Source organism: Hoplias malabaricus, chromosome 14 (genome assembly GCF_029633855.1).
Source record: "Hoplias malabaricus isolate fHopMal1 chromosome 14, fHopMal1.hap1, whole genome shotgun sequence".
NCBI lineage: Eukaryota > Metazoa > Chordata > Actinopteri > Characiformes > Erythrinidae > Hoplias > Hoplias malabaricus.
This window is the reverse complement of record NC_089813.1, coordinates 23,725,148-23,744,661: the sequence shown is the minus strand read 5'-3', so window position 1 is coordinate 23,744,661 and position 19,514 is coordinate 23,725,148. Positions and strand designations below refer to the sequence as shown.

The following is a 19,514-nucleotide window of genomic DNA, read 5'->3' as shown; positions in this document are numbered from 1 at the left end:
TGAAATGAAACCTTAAAGGAACACTAGGTAAGATTTAGTATTTTTGCTCCTGGGTTCCCCTTACCTTTGTAAAATGATAATTAAGTTTTATAGCAATGTCCTGAAATCAAGAGGAGAGGATGGATGGGTGGATTCCCATTCTTCTCCAAAATTTACATAGTGCCGTTTCTGCAGTGCCAAGCCTGGAGTAGCAACGTCTTTTAATTTTTTTTCCTATTTTAGTGCTGATAAAATGCGGGCTAGAAATGTCAGGAAATGGCCAAACACCCAATATAATTTTCCTTTTTTTTAAATTCACCTCGTTTACTACTCTAATTTACATACACGTATTATTGTGAATATTTTAATAAAAATTCTATAAACATATTTAAAAATAATTTCAATATTATATCTGTTTTCCAATGAGATAAACGTTTTTATTTTTTTATTTTATTTTAAAACATCTTTAAAAGTTATCTACCGTTCAAAATGTGATTACAGAGGTCAGTCTCAAATTGCTCCCTCCTCCCTCCCTGCACACTACCTAGGAACTGAAATACTGGTTCCCAAAAAAGTGGTTAATAACGCTAATAAACAGGAGCCTGGGATTCAGGCACATTTAAATAACTCTATATAACATGATGAGTGTAATATTTGTGTCTAGAAATTAATGTTTTCTTAATTGACATTTTAAGGGTTTAGGGATTCTGGAGTCATTTGAGACTCGGCCGCTGCTCTCTGGTGGAGTAACGGGAACTTTCGTCGACTGTGAATACGAGTCGGAGTCAATAGAGAGGAGCACAGGGTGCTGTGGTTACACGTGAGTTTTAATGGAGATGTGAATATTGGAGTGAATAAAAGGATAAAAACATCACAAATCTCGTTCCCTACACCGAAAGTAAAAGGTAATTTACATGTTTTAATTTGACACATTGGCCGTGTCCTCGTTTAAGATAAAAGACGAGTGAACTGGGGACTGTCTTGAGTCTTCAGACCTTTGTGTAAACAACTCTAGCAAGATTAACACATTCGGCTTGTAACAGATGTAAGTGCTCTCTGGGTTTTTAACGGGAAACGAATTTATTTAACAGAGTGGTGGTGAATATCAGTGAACGAGAATCTTCTGTGACTCTTGTGTTTCGTGACTGCAATGAAACTATTTATTTTCCTGTGACTAAAATGTAGCCTCAAATACAAACGACCCATAGAAATGCAAAAGTAGCACCTCTGTCTTAAGAAAATTTAGGATACGTTACTAAATTGCAGTGAAACCTCTTGGGGCATGCATCATCTACCAGCAAATGGAACTTAAGTTTATTTATTTATTTATTTATTTATTTCGCTCTAAATTGGTACATTCTTGGTGTGACTTAAAAAAGAAAAATCTAAAAAATGAGAGGTGTGCCGACCCATTATCTGTCACTTTAGCTATAATATGTAGATGCTTATAAAAACTCTCTCCTGTGAAAATAATAATAAAAAATGTAACATGTTCAGGGCGGTGCAACAAGTAGTGTCTTAGGGTTCAAACCCCGCCCCGGTGACTGTCTCTGAGGAGTTTGGTGTGTTCTCCCCCTGTCTGCGTGGGTTTCTTCCGGGTGCTCCGGTTTCCTCCCACGATCCAAAAACACAAGTTGGTATTTTGATTGGCCATTCAAAAAAGTGTCCATAGGTGTGAGTGTGTTTCCCCACATCTAGGGTGTGTTCCTGCCTTGCGCTCAGTGATTCCGGGTGGGCTTCAGACGCACCGTGACCCAGAATTGGATAAACGGTTACAGATAATGAATTAATGAATATGTCCATGTGACGATTTTGTGAAAACAAATTATCATGAGTGACATAAACAGTGTCATAACTGAGCATTTCTGCTCTGAAACTTTGTTTCAAATGGGTAAATTCAGACAGTAGGGGCTTTTGACTTTATACTACCAAGAACCCAGATATGCCAGACAAGCTTTTTGAGTGGCAGGCCAGCGGTTCAGGACTAAGTAGAGAGACGCAGGGACTCATCAAGGTGTACTGAAATTAGGTATTAGGTAGTGTTGATTAGATTAGAAGATATATTATATATATATATAAAATCTTTTGAATATATGTAATTAATGTGTAATATTGATGAACAGATAATATTTTGTGGGGGAGGGGGTGTGAGTTAAACACTTTGCTATTTGCTTATCTGACAGATTTCCAACTTAACTAAAATGAAGCCTGAGTATGTATTTAATTGCGTAAGCATGTAATTGCTGCCCAACTTGGTCATTTGTGCAGTGATTTAATTATAACATATTTACAGAACTTTGTATGTTATTGTATTTGTAAGTTTCAGCAATGGGCAAACTGAGAAAAAAACACAACTGGAAAGGAAGGCAGCTAAATCAAGCTAAACCAGCGCAAGACAACCACCAAGAGGCTGATGTAATGGTGGAACTAAGTGGTAAAATATGTTTACATTTATATGTATATGACATTTTATTCATTTTGTGTGTGATGTAACCAAATGTTAGTGCACACTGTTACTGTATTTTCTGTGACTGTACACTGAAAACAAAACGCCTGCTTTAATTAACACAAACCTTCGGCCATATAATGTACATTTATCCATAAAAATGAGTAAATAGAGCTGATAAAAATGGATTGAGTGCATACACAATGTAATTTTACTTAATAAACTTGCCATCAAATGTGTGATTATAGAATATACACTGATCATCCAAAACATTATGAACACTTTGTTTGTACACTCACTCTCCATTCTCTCGGCTTCACTGACCATAGAGGAGCAATCTGTAGTTCTCCTCTTTACAGATCACACACCACCTGTTACTCTGCATATGTTGTTTGCCCCCTTTCACCCTGTTCTTCAATGTCTATGAACACAGGACCACCACAGAGCAGGTATGCCAGGTATTTGGTTGGTGGATCATTCTCAATGCTGCAGTGACACTTACAGGGTGGTGGTGGTGTTAGTGTGAGTTGCGTTGTAATGGGTAAATTAGAAACCACAGTTCTGCTGGAGTTTATATGCCAGTTAGAATAGTCACCAAACAGAAACATTTAGCCTACAGTGTCCTGTAGTGTCCTCTTGTGTCCACTGATGAAGGACTAGAGGAAGACCAGCATAAACTGTGCAGCAACAGATGAGCTACTATCTCTGGCTTTACATCTACAAGGTGTATCAACGAGGTAGGTGTGTGTAACAGAGTGGACACCGTGTTTAAAAACTCAAGCAGCACTGCTGTGTCTAATCCACTCATATGAAAGCAACACTCTGTGACACAGAACCACTACATCAGTGTCACTGCAGCTCTGAGAATGATCATTGTAGAAATAAAACTGCTCCTGTGTGAGAATGAATGAGATTGAACAATCAGTTTTATTTTTCTAATGAGGCACTGAAATTGAATTCTTTACATAGTTCTTCCGATGTCAGACTCCTGTAGACACAGGATTTTAAATTTTGATTATTTGGTATGATGGCCCTCTCTTTCAGACTCTGCTTTAAAAGGAGTGGATGAAAGCAATGCCCTGGTTCTACCATCCACCAAATCTAAAAAGCAGAAGAAAGTGGAGCATCCTGTCTGCAAGAAGAAACCTCTGACGAAGAAACAAAGGAAGAACCTAGAGAAAGTTCTGGAGCATAAAGACAAGAAATCCCATGTATGTTGTGAGTTTGTAAGGGTTTGCAGAGTAAGCCACTTAAATAACAGAAGCACTATTAAGGAGTTACATAAGATACATCAATATTAGTGCTTTCTATCGATGAAAAAAAATTTGTTGTGATTAAATACGTTGTCTCTTCTTAAGACTGAAGCTTTTAATTATGAATATTTACATCATACATATCACACTACACATTTTTCTACCCCCACACATTTTTCTACTCCCAAAAATGTTTGTGATTATATTTTTAAATAAATAGACACTATAATATGAATATAATTCAGTTGTGTTGATCTAACATTGATTAGATTATTTTATAACGGGCTAGAGGAAAACTGTTCTCTTTTTGTACCTCAGTGTAGTTTCTCTTAATTTGCTTAGTAAAAGTTTCGTTCATGCCAGTAGTTTAATGTTGACAAGCTTGAATATGGTTGGAGCGGTGGGTTTACGACAAGCAGAGCACTTTAGTACTTTCTGTATTAATGTGACTGCGTACTTAACAATATTTTCTTTTTCCATCCAGCGAGCAGACATTTTAAGTAAACTTGCTGAGGTTCAGCTGCCAGAATCTGAAATGAAGATGCTCTACACAACTGCCAAAATGGGCACAGGAGACAAACTTTATCAGACTAAAAAGTAAGCACATATACACAAAATAAGTTGCTTTATTTATTTACTTATTTATTTTAAACTGTGAATGCACTTTGAAATTCCTAAACTGCTTGTTTTAAATTTGTGAACTCTGCTTAGAATTTTAAATAGTGACCAGGACAACAGTTCAGTTCCAGTGAAAATCAGCAGCCTGAGTGGTGCTAATAGGAAGAGGAAGAGGAGAAGAGATGATGAAGATGGGAATGAAAGTGAAGAAGCAGACTCTTCTAAAGAGGAGGTGAGCGAAGGCACCTCTTCTGAAGAAGAAGAAGATATGACAGAAGATGTGGTTACAGAAAAAGCAGCTCCTGTGGAGAAGCAGGAACAGCAAGATGAGGAAAAACAGCAAGCTGTGGAAATAAAGGAGGAAAAGAAAGTGGGTGATGTAAAAGAAGCAAAAAACACTGTTCACAAGAAAGAGGACTGCCAGCCTGCTATATTCATTCCAGTGGACAGGCTGCCAGAGATACAGGTACGTGACAGACATATTTGGTTAATGTTGAAAATGAGATTACAAGATGGACTCCACTGCCACCTGTGGCTCTCAGAGTGGGTAAAATGGTCCATATTTCCCCATCACTACGACTACATCACAGTACGATTCTAGCCAACATAGTCATCTCTTAGTTAACATAACAGAGTTAGGTTTGGATGTTGCATTTTTAAGCAATAACTGGCTTCACATATTTTGGGAGAAGTTTATGCTAGTAATTGTATGACTGAGGGGAAAAATGCAGTTTAGTCATGGGTGTTATGTATTTTGAGTGTGACTGTGTAACTATAAAATCTAAAGCTCTTTTTTAAAAATATTTTATGTATTGCACAATTGCTACTTTAGTAAAACAGGAGGTGATGCCTACTTTTTGTATTTTACATGGTAAGAGAGTGAAGATATTTATTATTATCAGTAAGACAGAAGCGGATTTAAAATTTAAAGCTTTTTATAAGAATGAAAATGATAGATTTCCTCCCATCATTCCTTACATGTACACAGAGGGAAAAAAAAAACAAATAACACATTTAATGTTAAGGTATAAGCAAATATTTTTGACTCTTCTGATGTGGCAGATGTTTTTTAGTATAATGTTCCAAATACTGTTCCTTAAAACTGAGTATTACGAAGTAGGGAGCAACGTACATTTACCATCTTATATTTGATTTTATTGTTTACATTTATTATTCAACCTTTATCTTGGAACAGGTGGTACTCAGGCAGATTTTGAGACTGTTTTAACATGTCTGACATATTTAATATGTCTGTCCTGATTCTGAACACTGTAGCTTTTGGATAAGTGCAGTAGTATTCATACAGTAAGCATCTGAAATTCATGTTTAAAGAGAGGGGGTTTATAGGAATCAGGGGTTTCTCTATTAATTTTAATGAGATTTGCTTATTATTTTTCACAGAAAATTTAAACAGTTATTTCTGCTTTAGTTTTAAGCCAGACACACCAGACATTTCAAGACTGTAGATTGTAGATTCTATACTAAAACTTTTTTTTTTTTTTTTTTTTTTTTGGGCGGAATGATTGACACATTCAAATAGAACTGCCTCACACCATGTTTTACATTTCTCACAGTCAGTCGTACACAGAATCTCACGCATATGAAAAAATGTACCGTCCTTACTAACCACCTTGGATACTGTATTTTCTACTTGTACTGCATTAAAGCTGGAAGCACCAAATTTGCAGGAAATTACATCCTAAGTCTGAATAATGTGCTTCTGTTTTCTGTGTCTGCCAGAGTCTTTGTTTAAGTTTTGCAGCCTTTGCAACAAAACGTTTTGGCAGGGACTGCACTGTAGTTAATAAAAGAGACCCAATGATGGGAAATTTATTTCGTGATAACATTTTTCAAAGTTTTTTCTGCTAGTTTGGGCATTTCTATGTGTTATTTGTGATTTTTAACTGCGTGTGCATTTGTGTGCGCTGCAGGAGGCCCGTCTAAAATTGCCTGTGTTGGCTGAGGAGCAGGTGATAATGGAGGCAGTGAGAGAGAATGAGAGTGTGGTTTTGTGCGGAGAGACAGGGAGTGGGAAAACCACACAGGTCCCACAGTTCCTCTACGAGGCTGGATATGCCAGGTACACACGCACACATTTCCAGATCAGCCACAATATTAAAACCTACTCCATGTGTCTATGCTCATTATCCATTGTATCAGCCTATACTGTAGTTCTACTTTATAATACTACATTTACAGACAGTATTCCATTTGTTGTACTGTATATTTAGTTAGCCTACTTTCTCACAGAGCAGATATTGTGTATCATTCTCAGCACTGCAGGGGACAAGGCACGTCATTGTGTTACACTGGTACAAGTGGATCAAATACAGCAGTGTTACTGCTGGAATGAGATTAAAATGTCCAACCAACAGTTTCCTGTGGGCTGAGGATTAGTAACACAAAATGCAGCAATTGATAAGGACCACAGTCTGATCAATGGAACACACACTAATACACCATCATCACATCATGTTTACTGCAGTGTTAACATTGATCTACCAACAAAATAGTTGTTTCTCTGTGGGTTGTGCTTCCTTTTTTTTGTTTTGAAAATTAATATTACATTTATTATTGTACATAAATTAGATTTATTATATATTGGGTAAGGTTATTACACTCTACATATAGCACTAAATGAAAGAATTTACCAAATGCTTACCTGCCATATAGCATAATTCACCCAACAATAAAGCTAATCAGAAATTTACTTTTGTCTTTGTTTGTAATGTTTATGTAATGTTTACAGTTCTTATATGAAAGAAACGGCTAAGATCTTTTGAAATAACTATAAATAATTTGCTTTTATTTTCTCTCTCTCTCTCTCTCTCAGTGCTGGGGGTATAATTGGTGTTACTGAGCCTAGGAGAGTGGCAGCAGTCAGCATGTCTCACCGAGTCGCTAAAGAGATGAATGTCTCCACAGGGTGTGTGCACTTACACCTTCTACCCATCCTTAGTATACTGATGTAAACTTTCTAAAAGTACTCTGTTTGTCTATTATCAGGGTGGTGTCTTATCAGATCAGATTTGAAGGGAATGTCACACAGGACACTAAGATTAAGTTTATGACTGATGGTGTCCTGCTGAAAGAAATTCAGAAGGTAATATGTTCAAACGTGTTGCACTGTTGCACACAAACTTTAATAACTTTAAAAAAACTTTAATTTTGTTTTTGTGTGTGTGTGTAGGACTTCTTGTTACAGAAATACAGTGTGATCATAATTGATGAGGCTCATGAACGAAGTGTGTACACAGACATCTTAATTGGCCTGCTTTCACGCATTGTTCCTCTCCGCAATAAGGTAACACATACTTAGAAAGAAAAATAAAACACATAAATAATTTGTATGTTTTTAGCCCTACTGTTCATTCATAAACAAATGGTCTCCTTGGGCTTGCATACCCCTGATCAGGAATTGGATGTCAGGTTTGATGCTAGTGACTGCCAGCCTAAACTTCGGGTGGACATGTGCGTTATACTGGCTTTAATCTTTTTGTTACAGGGGTGCTGAAGGTTGTCTCAGACAGGGGTATAACCCTTTCTTAATCTATCAAGATATAGCTGTACTTTCTTTTTTGACAGTTTCTCTGACATGCTGTTTTATTCATAAAATAGTGATGCTTTGACTGCAGAAAATATGAGGTTGAAACAGAGCAAACCAGTCAGTTGATCTGATTAGTGTGTGGGTCACAGAGGTGCAGCCTAAGATGTAGCCTACAATTTTTGAGTAGCAGACAAAACCTTGCATGCCACCTGTGATGTTGCTCCCCAGATTGGGAACCATTGTGAAAACATACAGGACTGGATGTTTTTATAATTTAATATCTGTGTTTGTGTGTTTAATCTTACAGAAAGGTTTGCCCATGAAGCTGCTGATCATGTCAGCTACACTGCGAGTGGAGGACTTTACAGAGAACAAGAGACTCTTCCGCAGTCCCCCTCCTGTCATATCGGTCTGATCCCTCCCCTTCTTCCTTTTTCCGTTCTTTTTCCAAGAATTTCGGACACACCACACAAACCCGTGGTACTCAGCCAACTGTTAATTGAAGATTTGCCTTAAAACATTGGCTGATTGTCATTGGTGTTTCATAATTTTAACTCATTTATATTTATAAGTACATACACTTTTGACATAAAATATATCTATGTGAAATATCTCCTTTTGCTTTTTGTGTGCAAATGTATCTTCTGAAATCAGTTTATTACAGTTTTATATCTTGTGTGTGTGTGTGTGTGTGTGTGTAGGTAGAGGCTCGTCAGTTTCCAGTTACTGTTCATTTTAACAAACACACACCGATGGAAAATTACACAGGCGAGGCCTTCCGAAAAACTTGCAAGATACACCGCATGCTGCCTGCAGGTCAGAATTGCCAAGAATGGAGCTATGCTCCAAAATATCAAATGCTTTTGGATTTTTATTGTAAAAGATTATTTTGTTTTAGGCGGCATTCTGGTGTTTCTCACTGGCCAGGCAGAGGTCCACGCTGTGTGCAGGAAACTGAGGAAAGCTTTTCCTTACAGAGCCACCACACAACATACAGGTAAATACACACCCACACAGAGACTTTATACTCTTTACATAATCCTGTAACATGTCTTTCTGTGCTTACTGTAACAGATGCAGAGGACACATCAGAGGAGCTGAGAAAGTTTAAGAAAGCCAAAAGGAAAATAGTGGTATTGAAATTTAATTTCATCTATATTCTGTTATATTATATTATAGAACTAGGCTGTTATACCTTATTATAATTTGAAGATATGGATTGTTTGAATACAAAGGCCAATGAAAAATAATACATTTTGGGCAATTTATCTATTTTTTTATCCATTTATTTCTCTGTAGATTACTTACTTCCACTTCTGTTCTCCTTCAGTGATATCTCTTTTTCTCTTTTCTTTTTCAGTCCCTTCCTCGGATAGACCTAGATAATTATTCTGCTCTGCCTGTGGATGAAGGAGATGAGGATCGACAGGCAGGCATTGATGATGATGATGATGATGATGGTGACGAAGACTCAGACCTGGACCTGGATTTAGGCGATAACCTGGATGACACTGGTGAGATGTATTTATTTTTAAATCATATTCTGTATATGGTACTGACAAACCTTACACTATTGTGGCACAGTGTGGGCAACAATTGTAATTTTATATTACAAGCAAGTTACATCACAGACATAATAATACAGCTGAGATGTTGTTTATAGAGATGTAGATATGAAGATATGGAAACTTTTTTTTTTTTCACAATATAAAGCAATAAGTCAATATTTGACAAGAATGTAAAGTTCCATTGTCTGACATTCCTTGTCGATGCAAAAACAACAGCTACATTTAATAGATATAAGTACCCACAATTCTTTTAGACCTAATATTAAACCCCTCTGTATTGTTCAGTCCATTTATAAATGTGCTTGATTTAGGAAAGAAAAATGGCAACATAATGTTCCACTAATGTTTAACTCTACATATAATGTTTGAATGTTTTATTTTTGATTCTTAGAAGAGCAGGCTGATCCCTCTATCCCGCTGTATGTGCTTCCTCTGTACTCACTCCTGGCACCTGAGCAGCAAGCAAAAGTACTTTATTCCTCTTCTTTGTTATATTTTATGTTATAGTTGATATTGCTTTTCGAGCTTGTGTACTTCATTATTATTCTATTCTTATTTATCTCTTTATCTATCTATCTGTTGTTTGTGTGTGTATGCACAGGTGTTCCGTCCACCTCCTCCAGGAGCTCGTTTGTGTGTGGTGGCCACCAACGTGGCCGAGACATCTCTCACAATTCCAGGCATTAAGTACGTAGTGGACTGTGGCCGGGTGAAGAAGAGATTCTATGATAAAGTGACAGGAGTCTCCTCCTTTAAAGTCACCTGGATTTCACAGGCCTCAGCCAACCAGAGAGCTGGGAGAGCAGGAAGAACAGAGCCAGGACACTGCTATAGGTTACAAACACCACACACAGCATGCATGACTTGTTTGGAAAAGAAAATTCTAATAGAGTTGATTATTTAAATGCTTGTGATATGTTTTTCTTTTGTATGTGTCTAGGCTCTATTCCTCTGCAGTGTTTAGTGATTTCTGCATGTTCTCTGAAGCTGAGATCACGCGCCGTCCGGTCGATGACCTCGTCCTTCAGATGAAGGATCTCAACATTGAGAAGGTTTGTGCAAAAAATGTTTCTTACTTCATTCTGTTCAGTTCTGTCTGAATTCTTTTCCTATCACGAATGTCTTATGTAAGCAGTAGTGTCTGCAGGTTTCAACCAAAAATTGCATACATCACATCACATACATTTAGATATTGGTTCTATTTCTGTCACAATTACAAATACTGAAGCTGCTGCCTAAGTGTTTTGCTCGTAAATTATATTTTTCATTTAAAATGTTGCATTGATATATAATTTCACCACAGCAGGTGCTGAAAATAAATTTGGGTTTATCAAGAAGGCAATTACTGGAAGCAAAAAATTAAAAGTAGCATTCTTGAGTCATAGCTACATGCATTACTTGGTGACTTTAGGTTAAAGCAGTGCAAGAGTCAAAATATGAAGCTAGTAAAATTTGTGGAGTTTATTGTGTTACAGCATTATTCACACGTTAACTTTTCTATCATTAATCCAAATGATAAGTATATTGAAGCAGACCTACAAGACATAGGTTTAAATAAATAAGTAATATTTTCTTAATGGCCTATTTGAAGGCTTTAAGAATCCACAACGTGGTAACCTCCAAAAGTTTTCATTTCTGCATGCTTTTACTATAAAAGGACACTTTTCAGCATATGGTGTGTTTTCAGGTTGTGAACTTTCCGTTCCCTACTCCCCCTTCCTCTGATGCCCTGGTGTCTGCTGAGCAGCTGTTGGTCTCATTGGGAGCCCTAGAGGAACCCGCTCGCCAGGGAAGGTATTATTCTTCATTTTCTCTCTGTACTTTTCATTTATCACGCCCTTCTCTTTTGCATTTTTGTAATGGTTTATTAACTATATCTGTGTCTCTCAGGATGGCAGATATAGAGAGGGCTCGTCTGTCTTGCCCTATTACCCCTCTGGGTCGTGCAATGGCGACTTTTCCTGTTGCACCACGCTACGCTAAGATGCTGGCTCTGGGCCGTCAGCAGGGTTGCATGCCCTATATCATTATTATAGTGGCAGCCATGACTGTCAGAGAGATTTTTGAAGAAGTGGACAGGTAAGCAATCAACCCTTTGTTCCATACTGCTGGTGTCAGAAGAAAAGCAAAATAGCCAGCTGCCTTTTTCATTGTTGAAATATTACTTAATAGAGATGGTGTGATCTCCTTTTTGATACAGATAAGAGAACACGTGTATCAGCCTATATAAAGAGATTAACCTTTTGATGTATCTTTAGCAGTGTAATCTTGTTCTAAACTGGCATTGTTAAAATGTATGAATCCTGAAATTGTTAATAATAATAATAATAATAATACAAATACTGTGATAATAATAATAATAAAAATACTACTACTAATACAGTAATAGTAATAATAATAGTTGTTGTTGTTGTTATTATTATTATTATTTATACGCTCCTTTTAAAATACCCAAAGACACTGTACAATCACAGTGGGGAGAAATTAACCACGTAAACTATAAGACAGGATTACAGTCAGATTAAAAAAAAAAGATCATATGATTGTTATATTTTGTTATCTTTTCTATACAACTGTATGTTAAAAACCTATTAGGAATTGTTTCTTATAATGATGCTCGTTCTTAGTTATGGTGTTTATTTATGTGATAAATATGTGAAAAAAATATGAAATATTTTTACATTTATTCTGTATAATCTTTTTTCCTTAATCTTTCAGGTCAGTGAGCAGTGAGGAAGAGAGCAGTAAAATGGCTGGGAGAAGGGCTCGTTTTTCTCAGATGAAGAGACTGTGGGCAGGACAAGGGGAGTCTTTACTGCTTGGAGATCTCATGGTGATGCTGGGTAAGTCAAAAACAAAAATACTCACAAGTATGTACATGTCACCAAATATAAATACACTGCTGATTTCAGTTGTTATATCATTTTGTGTGTAGGTGCTGTAGGGGCGTGTGAGTTTGCTGGCTGCACTCCAAAGTTTTGTGAAGAGAATGGCCTTCGATATAAAGCCATGCTTGAGATACGAAGGTTGCGGGGGCAGCTTACTAATGCAGGTGAACAAACATACACAAACAAAAGAGCAGTCAGAGTTGCACAAATATGGTTCAAAATTTCCTAAAACAGTTATTGATGGAATATACAGATGCTGGTCAATTAGAATATCATGAAAAAGTTGATTTATTTTAGTAATTCCATTTAAAAAGTGAAACTTGTATATTATACTCATTCATTACACACAGACTGATATATTTCAAGTGTTCATTTCTTTTAGTTTGATGATTATAACTGACAACTAATGAAAACCTCAAATTAAGTATCTCAGAAATTTTGAATATTGTGAAAAGGTTCAATATTGAAGACATGGTGCCACACTCTAATCAGCTAATTAACTCAAAACACCTGCAAAGGCCTTTGAATGGTCTCTGTCTAGTTCTGTAGGCTACACAATCATGGGGAAGACTGCTGACTTGACAGTTGTCCAAAATATGACCATTGACACCTTACACAACAGGGCAAGACACAAAAGGTCATTGCTATAGAGGCTGGCTGTTCACAGAGCTCTGTGTCATCTGCTGGTGTTGGTCCACTGTATTTTCTGAGGTCCAAGGTCAATGCAGCCGTCTACCAGGAAGTTTTAGAGCACTTCATGCTTCCTGCTGCTGACCAACTTTATGGAAATACAGATTTCATTTTCCAGCAGGATTTGGCACCTGCACAAAGCTACCAGTACCTGGTTTAAGGACCATGGTATCCCTGTTCTTAATTGGTCAGCAAACTCACCTGACCGTAACCCCATAGAAAATCTATGGGGTATTATGAAGAGGAAGATGCAATACTCCAGACCCAACAATGCAGAAGAGCTGAAGGCCACTATCAGAGCAACCCGCATAGCTGCAGTAATTCAGGAAAAAGTATTGCGTGCTGTACATGCTCATAATTTTCAGTTGGCCAGCATTTCAAACTATAGACATACATACCAGACAAACTATAAAACCCCTATAAAATGATCAAACCATCAGTAACTACAAGATATTCCATAGTGCTAGAGGCACATGTACCTAAATATCCAGTATTATCTATAATTTAGGCAACACGGGCTACATAATGTGACTGACATTATTCCAGTCTACAAATATCAGCAAAAACCTGTTGATGTATTGTAAGATATCCAGTCTGTTTCTAATATGCCCTGAACATAATTTCCAACTACTGTTCTTAAATGCTCCCATAACATTTAATTAAACTCTGTTAATAAGCTTTATCGTGATTATTTCTATCACACAAAAGGTTTTAATTGTTGATTTTATGTTTTTGTTTTGTTTCAACCCTTCAGTGAATGCTGTGTGTTCTGATGCGGGGCTGTGTGTGGATGGCAAAATGGCACCTCCTACTGAATCTCAGGTGGTGTATCTGAGGCAGATCGTGCTGGCAGGTTTGGGAGATCATCTGGCCAGAAGAGTTCAAGCTGAGGAGCTTCTTGATCCCAAATGGAAAAATGGCTACAAGGTGACCAAACACTGTCAGTCTTCCAGTGGGTAGAGACATTGAAGATCAGAGAAATATAAGAGATAATTAATATTGAAAGAGCAATTAATATTGAAGAAATTTCATTAGACCTATACAGTGAAATGATAATTTTATGTGGTCATTGTCTTCTTCCACCCTTCAGCCTGTTAGCATTGCGAAATGTGCCTATACCCTGTTGCATAATGTGACAGAGCTGCCTATTGACATGAAGAGATGAGGAAACATTTTGCTTACCAGCTTCAAAATTATTTAAAATTTGCTGTAGAAGATTGCTCAAAAACACAGCTCCAGGGACCTGGAGGTTGTAGGTTAGAATCCCGCTCCGGGTGAGGAGTTTGGTGTGTTCTCCCCGTGTCTGCGTGGGTTTCCTCCAGGTGCTCTGGTTTCTTCCCACAGTCCAAAAACACACGTTGGTAGGTGGATTAGCGACTCAAAAGTGTCCGTATGTGTGAGTGTGTGTGTTGCCCTGTGAAGGACTGGCGCCCCCTCCAGTGTGTATTCCCACCTTGCGCCCAATGATTCCTGGTAGGCTCTGGACCCACCCTGACCCTGAACTGGATAAGCGCTTACAGATAATGAATGAATGAATGAATGAATTCCTCAAAAAGAATCATCATAGCATCCAGATCGGCAATGTCTAGCATACTGCATGAAAGTAATGTTCTTGTATATGATTGTTGTGCAGACCCCTTTGCTTGATGAGCCTGTATTTATCCACCCTTCCTCTGCCCTCCAAAAAACACTGCCTGAGTTCATTGTTTACCAGGAGGTAATGGAGACAACAAAGATGTATATGAAAGGTCTGTGTGAAACACTATCTATGAGCTTTTGTGTGTAATAACAGTTGTTAAAGGTTTTTGAACCCTTTTGGAGTTTCTGGATTTCTTTCAAGTGAGAAACCTAAACTTGAGGTTTTAATCTACAATAACTAGCTCCCACTTTCAATTCGGTTCAAAACCTGTACTGCATTCAAAGTAGGAATATAAAAAAAATGTATGCATATAGAAACACTACTGCACTGCCAGCTGAAGTAAGATTATTTGCTTATTAATATGGCTTGTAGGTGTGTGCGCAGTGCAGGCTGATTGGATTCCGAAGCTCCTCCCACAGTATTGTCATTTCAGCGGACCAGAGCAAAACCCTGCCCCTTGGTACTGTCCAGTCACTGGCAAAGTGATGTGTCAACAGCAGAGCACCTTCTGTAAGACCACATCTTCTCTGCACATGTTCTCTAACTGTCTCTAATGTTTTATAGTGGTATTAAATGAAATAGGGAAATAGTTGTTTGAAATTAAGGAAAGTGTCATATTAAGGTATTCAAAATTCACCCAGAGAATATATTTTATAATTGAGTAAGCTGTCACTACAGCTATGGAAAGAGTGACATTAGAGGGAAATTAAGGCAGATGTATAATTTCTGGTTAGGGCTGCAAGCCAATTTACTCCTGCATTTATTGCTAAATAGTGTGAATTCAGCATACTTTTCAATATACTGAAAACCCAAATTCATCACATTTTTTTTGTTATTATATTTTGTATGAAGAGGAATTAGTACCAAATTGAAAATCTGACAAATGTTCAGCATTTCATTTTTTAAATGCTCATCTACATACATTGTATTTCTGTTAAGAGATGAAATCAAAGTTGCATGAAATCATCATTTCCAAATCAGCATTCCTTTTTCCAAAGGCAAATTCTCAAGTATTTTGTTTTTAAGTGAAGAGGTAAAATGTGTGAAAATGATGTAATAGCAAATTTGCTTTCATTCTGACATGTATACTGTAATTCACTCTGGAAAACAATGCACTATGTGCATTAAATTTCATGATATCCCACTGATCCTGCAGGTAATTTCATATTTTTTTTTAGTAAGTACCACATTCTGAAGGTATATAACTTTAACTTATTATGATAATTGCTATTGTTACAAATAAAAGTAGAGTAACACAATATTTTGACAAAACTAGCATCTAGCTGTGTTTGTCCAGTCTAGAGTGATTTTTACTTGTTCCAGAATTTGAAAATGTTCTTTGTGGAAAGTTATTTCTGATGATAGCAAAAAAAAAAAAGGTAATTTTTTGAGTAAAGAAAAATTTAATGAAAAGTTAGATCTAAAAATCATAAAGAATTTATGGGTGACAACATAAAATAATTAAAATCTAATATATTTAAATAATATTTTACTACATACCTATTCTGAGATCTTATTGAATGCCCCTTGTACAATCAGTATTGTAAAGTCCTGTGTTACAATGTTGCAATAAAAATGAAGGAAATATAAATTGTACCGCCTTAATACAAGCTGATACTCTGTGTATTTGGGTTCACAGTCAGAGTTGGTTGGAAGCTTCCTGCCATTGAAATGGATTATCCAGAAGGTCTTGAACGCTACAAACTTTTTGCCAAGTTTCTGTTGGAAGGAAAGGTATGTTTCTGTCAGTATATTCGCTGTTTCCTTTCAAAAAGGACAAAGGAATTTACAATGTAGTTGGAAGTACAAAGGAGAGATTTGCTGACATAGACCTTTTGTTGTGGGTGAATGTTTCAGATTTGTCCCAAGATGCAGCAGTACAGTACATGTTTACTCTCCAGTCCATCAACCATGCTAAAGACTTGGGCCAAGTAGGAGCATATATTAAAGAAATAAATGTTAAATGTGTCAATAGGCATGTTTTGTCTTACCTTTTTATATTTGTAATTTAGTCTGCAACCTCGGACTGAAGCTCTGTTAGGAGCACTAGTATCTCAGAAAGTGGATAACAGACATGCCTTACAAGATTCCTGGAAGGAAAATGACAAATGTAAGTATTTATTTACATTTTAATGTATAGTTTGAATGAAGTGGTGAACTGTAAATTTAAATTATGGAAAGATGAAGAAAGTATATTTAAGTATGATTATATAAGCAAAATGATGGACTGTTCAACATGAGGACAGAAGGAGTGTTGGAAATTAATACAAAACAGCACTATAATAGGAATTACAAAAATGTAATTGACTATAAAACTAACACAGCCCAAATGAAAATAATTAGAGACTGTATCTTTAGGAGTTTATAGACGATAAATGAACTTATATATTTAAAATTCATTACAAAATTTCTGTTAGTTACATATTTAATTTTATCTATGTACAAACTACATTCATATCGATGTAAAGTGTAAGCTAGGACTGTAAAGCTGGTTTGGAGGGGGGTGGGTCTGGGACACCAGACTTCACTGTTGAGCTTTCTGGAGGTGTCGTGGGCTTAATTCAGCGAAACATTGATGAAAGGAGGTGCCTAAATGATGAGCCCTGTGAAGGGCTAGTGATACAGTGGCTGGTTTGGGCTGGGCTCAATGAGTAACCGTAGTGGTTAAGGATTGCTGGTTGCTGATCGGATCATAAATGGCCACAGCAACCTTAGTGTTGAGGGGTAGGATTCAACAACAGAAATTTTGTGGTTGCAGGTAGATATTTTACATCTTATCCTGTGTATGATTTTAATTATTAACTGATCTTTCTGGGATAAATAAGTAATATTCCATGTGTTACTTTAATATAATTCCTCCAGTTTGTCTTAAAATTAACTTTCCTAACATAAATGGATAGGATTGTGTTACTTTGACTAGTGTTGTTTAATTAAAACAAAAAATCCAGTGTCTTGTACAACAGGCAACATGTAATGACTTAATTTCTTCATTCCTGTCAAGTAAATTATTAGGAGCAGTAAAACCTAAGAAGCCTGGTTCATAACACTGGTTGTATGAAATTATGTAACCGAATAACTGATTAATTATGCAGAAATGTTCACTTTTTATCTTTTGAATGAAGAATGTGCATTTGTCATGAAATATGTAATGGAAAAATCTTCATGTTTATCTCTCTTGACAGTTCTTTTGTCAGCATACTGTCAGTGGATTCCAGAGTCACTTCACCATGAAGTCACAAAGAGTTGGCCCCCTATCTAACACACATACATACACACACACACACACACACCCTACCTAACCACATGTCTTGCCTTAAAACACACACAGACCCTTTGAACTGTAAACAGAGCTGGTCTCAGAGGATGTATGACTTTGCATTGACAAGGACCATAAATACAGATTGTTCTCTGTCTCAAGAGGGATGGACCCAGGACATTTTCCTCATTTACCAGCTTTATAAAACTTATTTATTTGTGGACTCACCAGCAGTAACAGACAATTGCACCCTATGGCAATTCAACCACCAGATTTTATTTACTTGTTTCAGATATGTACATGAATAAAATATACAATAACACTGATGTCAATTTTAATTAAGTTGGGATTTAACCCAGCTGTGAAAAGAATCCCCTGTAAGTGGCTGTTGTCAGACTGTCCTTAATCTGAGGTTGTTTAAGAGCAACTGCAAAAGTGTGTGACTTTCAGTATCTACCCTGGAACCTTATCAGCTCTACAACTTCATGGCTTGTGAAACTAGAGCAAATATTTTTTAAATAAAAAAACAAAACAAACCTTTCTAAAAAGCTGTGTTTTTCTTCTGAGCAAATAATATTTAATCAGGGGATACTATCAGGAGGGTTTATTTTAGCTAATTTAAATTGTTAAAAAATAAGTTCAATACTGTTGTGCCTTAAGGGCTGAATTGGCATGAATATGCACTAGACATGAAATGGTTACCAGTTTTACAGTAATCTACTTTTCAAATGTAATAACCATTAAAACTGGTCATTGTGGTGGGGAAAAACTCACATAAAGCATCAACGAAAGTTAGCACCAATCTCCCAGATGCATTTGCACCAATCTGTGTTTTTGTGTCAGGAATCATGGCACAGTGAGGGAGACTCTGAGAGTAAGCTAATTGGGCTAGCTGATGCTAATGCTCTTGTAAACACACTAAACACTCATTTAGTGTGGCTGAACAGATGTGCTGGTTTATTCATCTTGTGACATTTGTAGCAATAAACAAAAAGGTTTTGTATCCAGAATTACAAACTTGCTGTTCCGTTCTGTTAAATGGTACTGCCAGTATATCTGAGTGCTTTTTTTCACCCATGTTAAATTGTTCTGCGCCTTTCCACATAAATTGGTGCTGTGTAACATTCTGCTTCTAAAGTGTTGTACAATCAAATGTATTTTCGTTGTGCTCAAGGAGCTATTTAAAATAAATTTGCTTCTTAAAAGGGGACCTTTTATTTAATATGTATCAAATGTATTCCCAACAAAATTTATAAAAGGTTTGTAAAATTGATTGCTAATTACCCGTTAAAACTTAATACTATGACTATCTTAAACTCACAAGATGATTATACTATTTTTACATAAGGCAAACAAAAAAAGACTACAGTTTGTTCATTGTTGTTACCAATTTGAGTTATTATTATAAAATCTGTGGAAATATTTCATTTTGTAATTTTTTTAATAATAATATGGGCAACTATAATTGTGATGTTACATTTTCATACCATTTCATGTCTAATGTGCAGTTTTTGGAATTTTCTTTGCAAGAGCCAGCAATTTCAGTTTTCTTGGAAGTGGGCTGCCATTCAAAACCCAAAAGGTAGGTGTGTGTGTGTGTTGGGAGGGAAAGTGAGACAAAAATCTTTCA

The 19,514-nt window shown here is 36.6% G+C and overlaps 1 protein-coding gene across 3 annotated transcripts; it reads left to right on the top strand.

Moving 5' to 3' along the window:
- Positions 1 to 575: 575 nt before the first annotated feature.
- On the top strand, positions 576 to 18,415 carry dhx37 (DEAH (Asp-Glu-Ala-His) box polypeptide 37). Of its 3 annotated transcripts, none has more exons than XM_066643748.1 (28): positions 576 to 799; positions 2,300 to 2,413; positions 3,470 to 3,636; positions 4,163 to 4,275; positions 4,390 to 4,762; positions 6,228 to 6,376; positions 7,130 to 7,222; positions 7,303 to 7,399; positions 7,487 to 7,600; positions 8,151 to 8,252; positions 8,545 to 8,659; positions 8,742 to 8,840; positions 8,918 to 8,976; positions 9,204 to 9,357; positions 9,803 to 9,879; positions 10,013 to 10,245; positions 10,352 to 10,463; positions 11,099 to 11,205; positions 11,302 to 11,490; positions 12,130 to 12,254; positions 12,347 to 12,463; positions 13,744 to 13,916; positions 14,623 to 14,737; positions 15,001 to 15,138; positions 16,268 to 16,362; positions 16,486 to 16,559; positions 16,641 to 16,738; positions 17,811 to 18,415. In XM_066643748.1, exons 2-28 carry the CDS (start codon positions 2,308 to 2,310, stop codon positions 17,885 to 17,887), a joined length of 3,471 nt encoding a protein of 1,156 aa, XP_066499845.1. In that variant the 5' UTR covers positions 576 to 799; positions 2,300 to 2,307; the 3' UTR covers positions 17,888 to 18,415. The 3 variants fall into 3 exon arrangements, with proteins under 3 accessions (XP_066499845.1, XP_066499844.1, XP_066499846.1); XM_066643747.1 differs by having other exon boundaries at positions 577 to 884; XM_066643749.1 differs by lacking the exon at positions 576 to 799 and adding an exon at positions 885 to 1,024.
- The last annotated feature ends 1,099 nt before the right edge of the window (positions 18,416 to 19,514 follow it).

Bases quoted from the DNA above. Each gene is read 5' to 3' on its own strand.
- dhx37 (XM_066643748.1), top strand. From the start codon at position 2,308: ATGGGCAAACTGAGAAAAAAACACAACTGGAAAGGAAGGCAGCTAAAT. The intron at 3,637-4,162 runs GTATGTTGTGAG...TTTTCCATCCAG, and splicing joins ATAAAGACAAGAAATCCCAT to CGAGCAGACATTTTAAGTAA. The intron at 16,363-16,485 runs GTATGTTTCTGT...TGAATGTTTCAG, and splicing joins AGTTTCTGTTGGAAGGAAAG to ATTTGTCCCAAGATGCAGCA.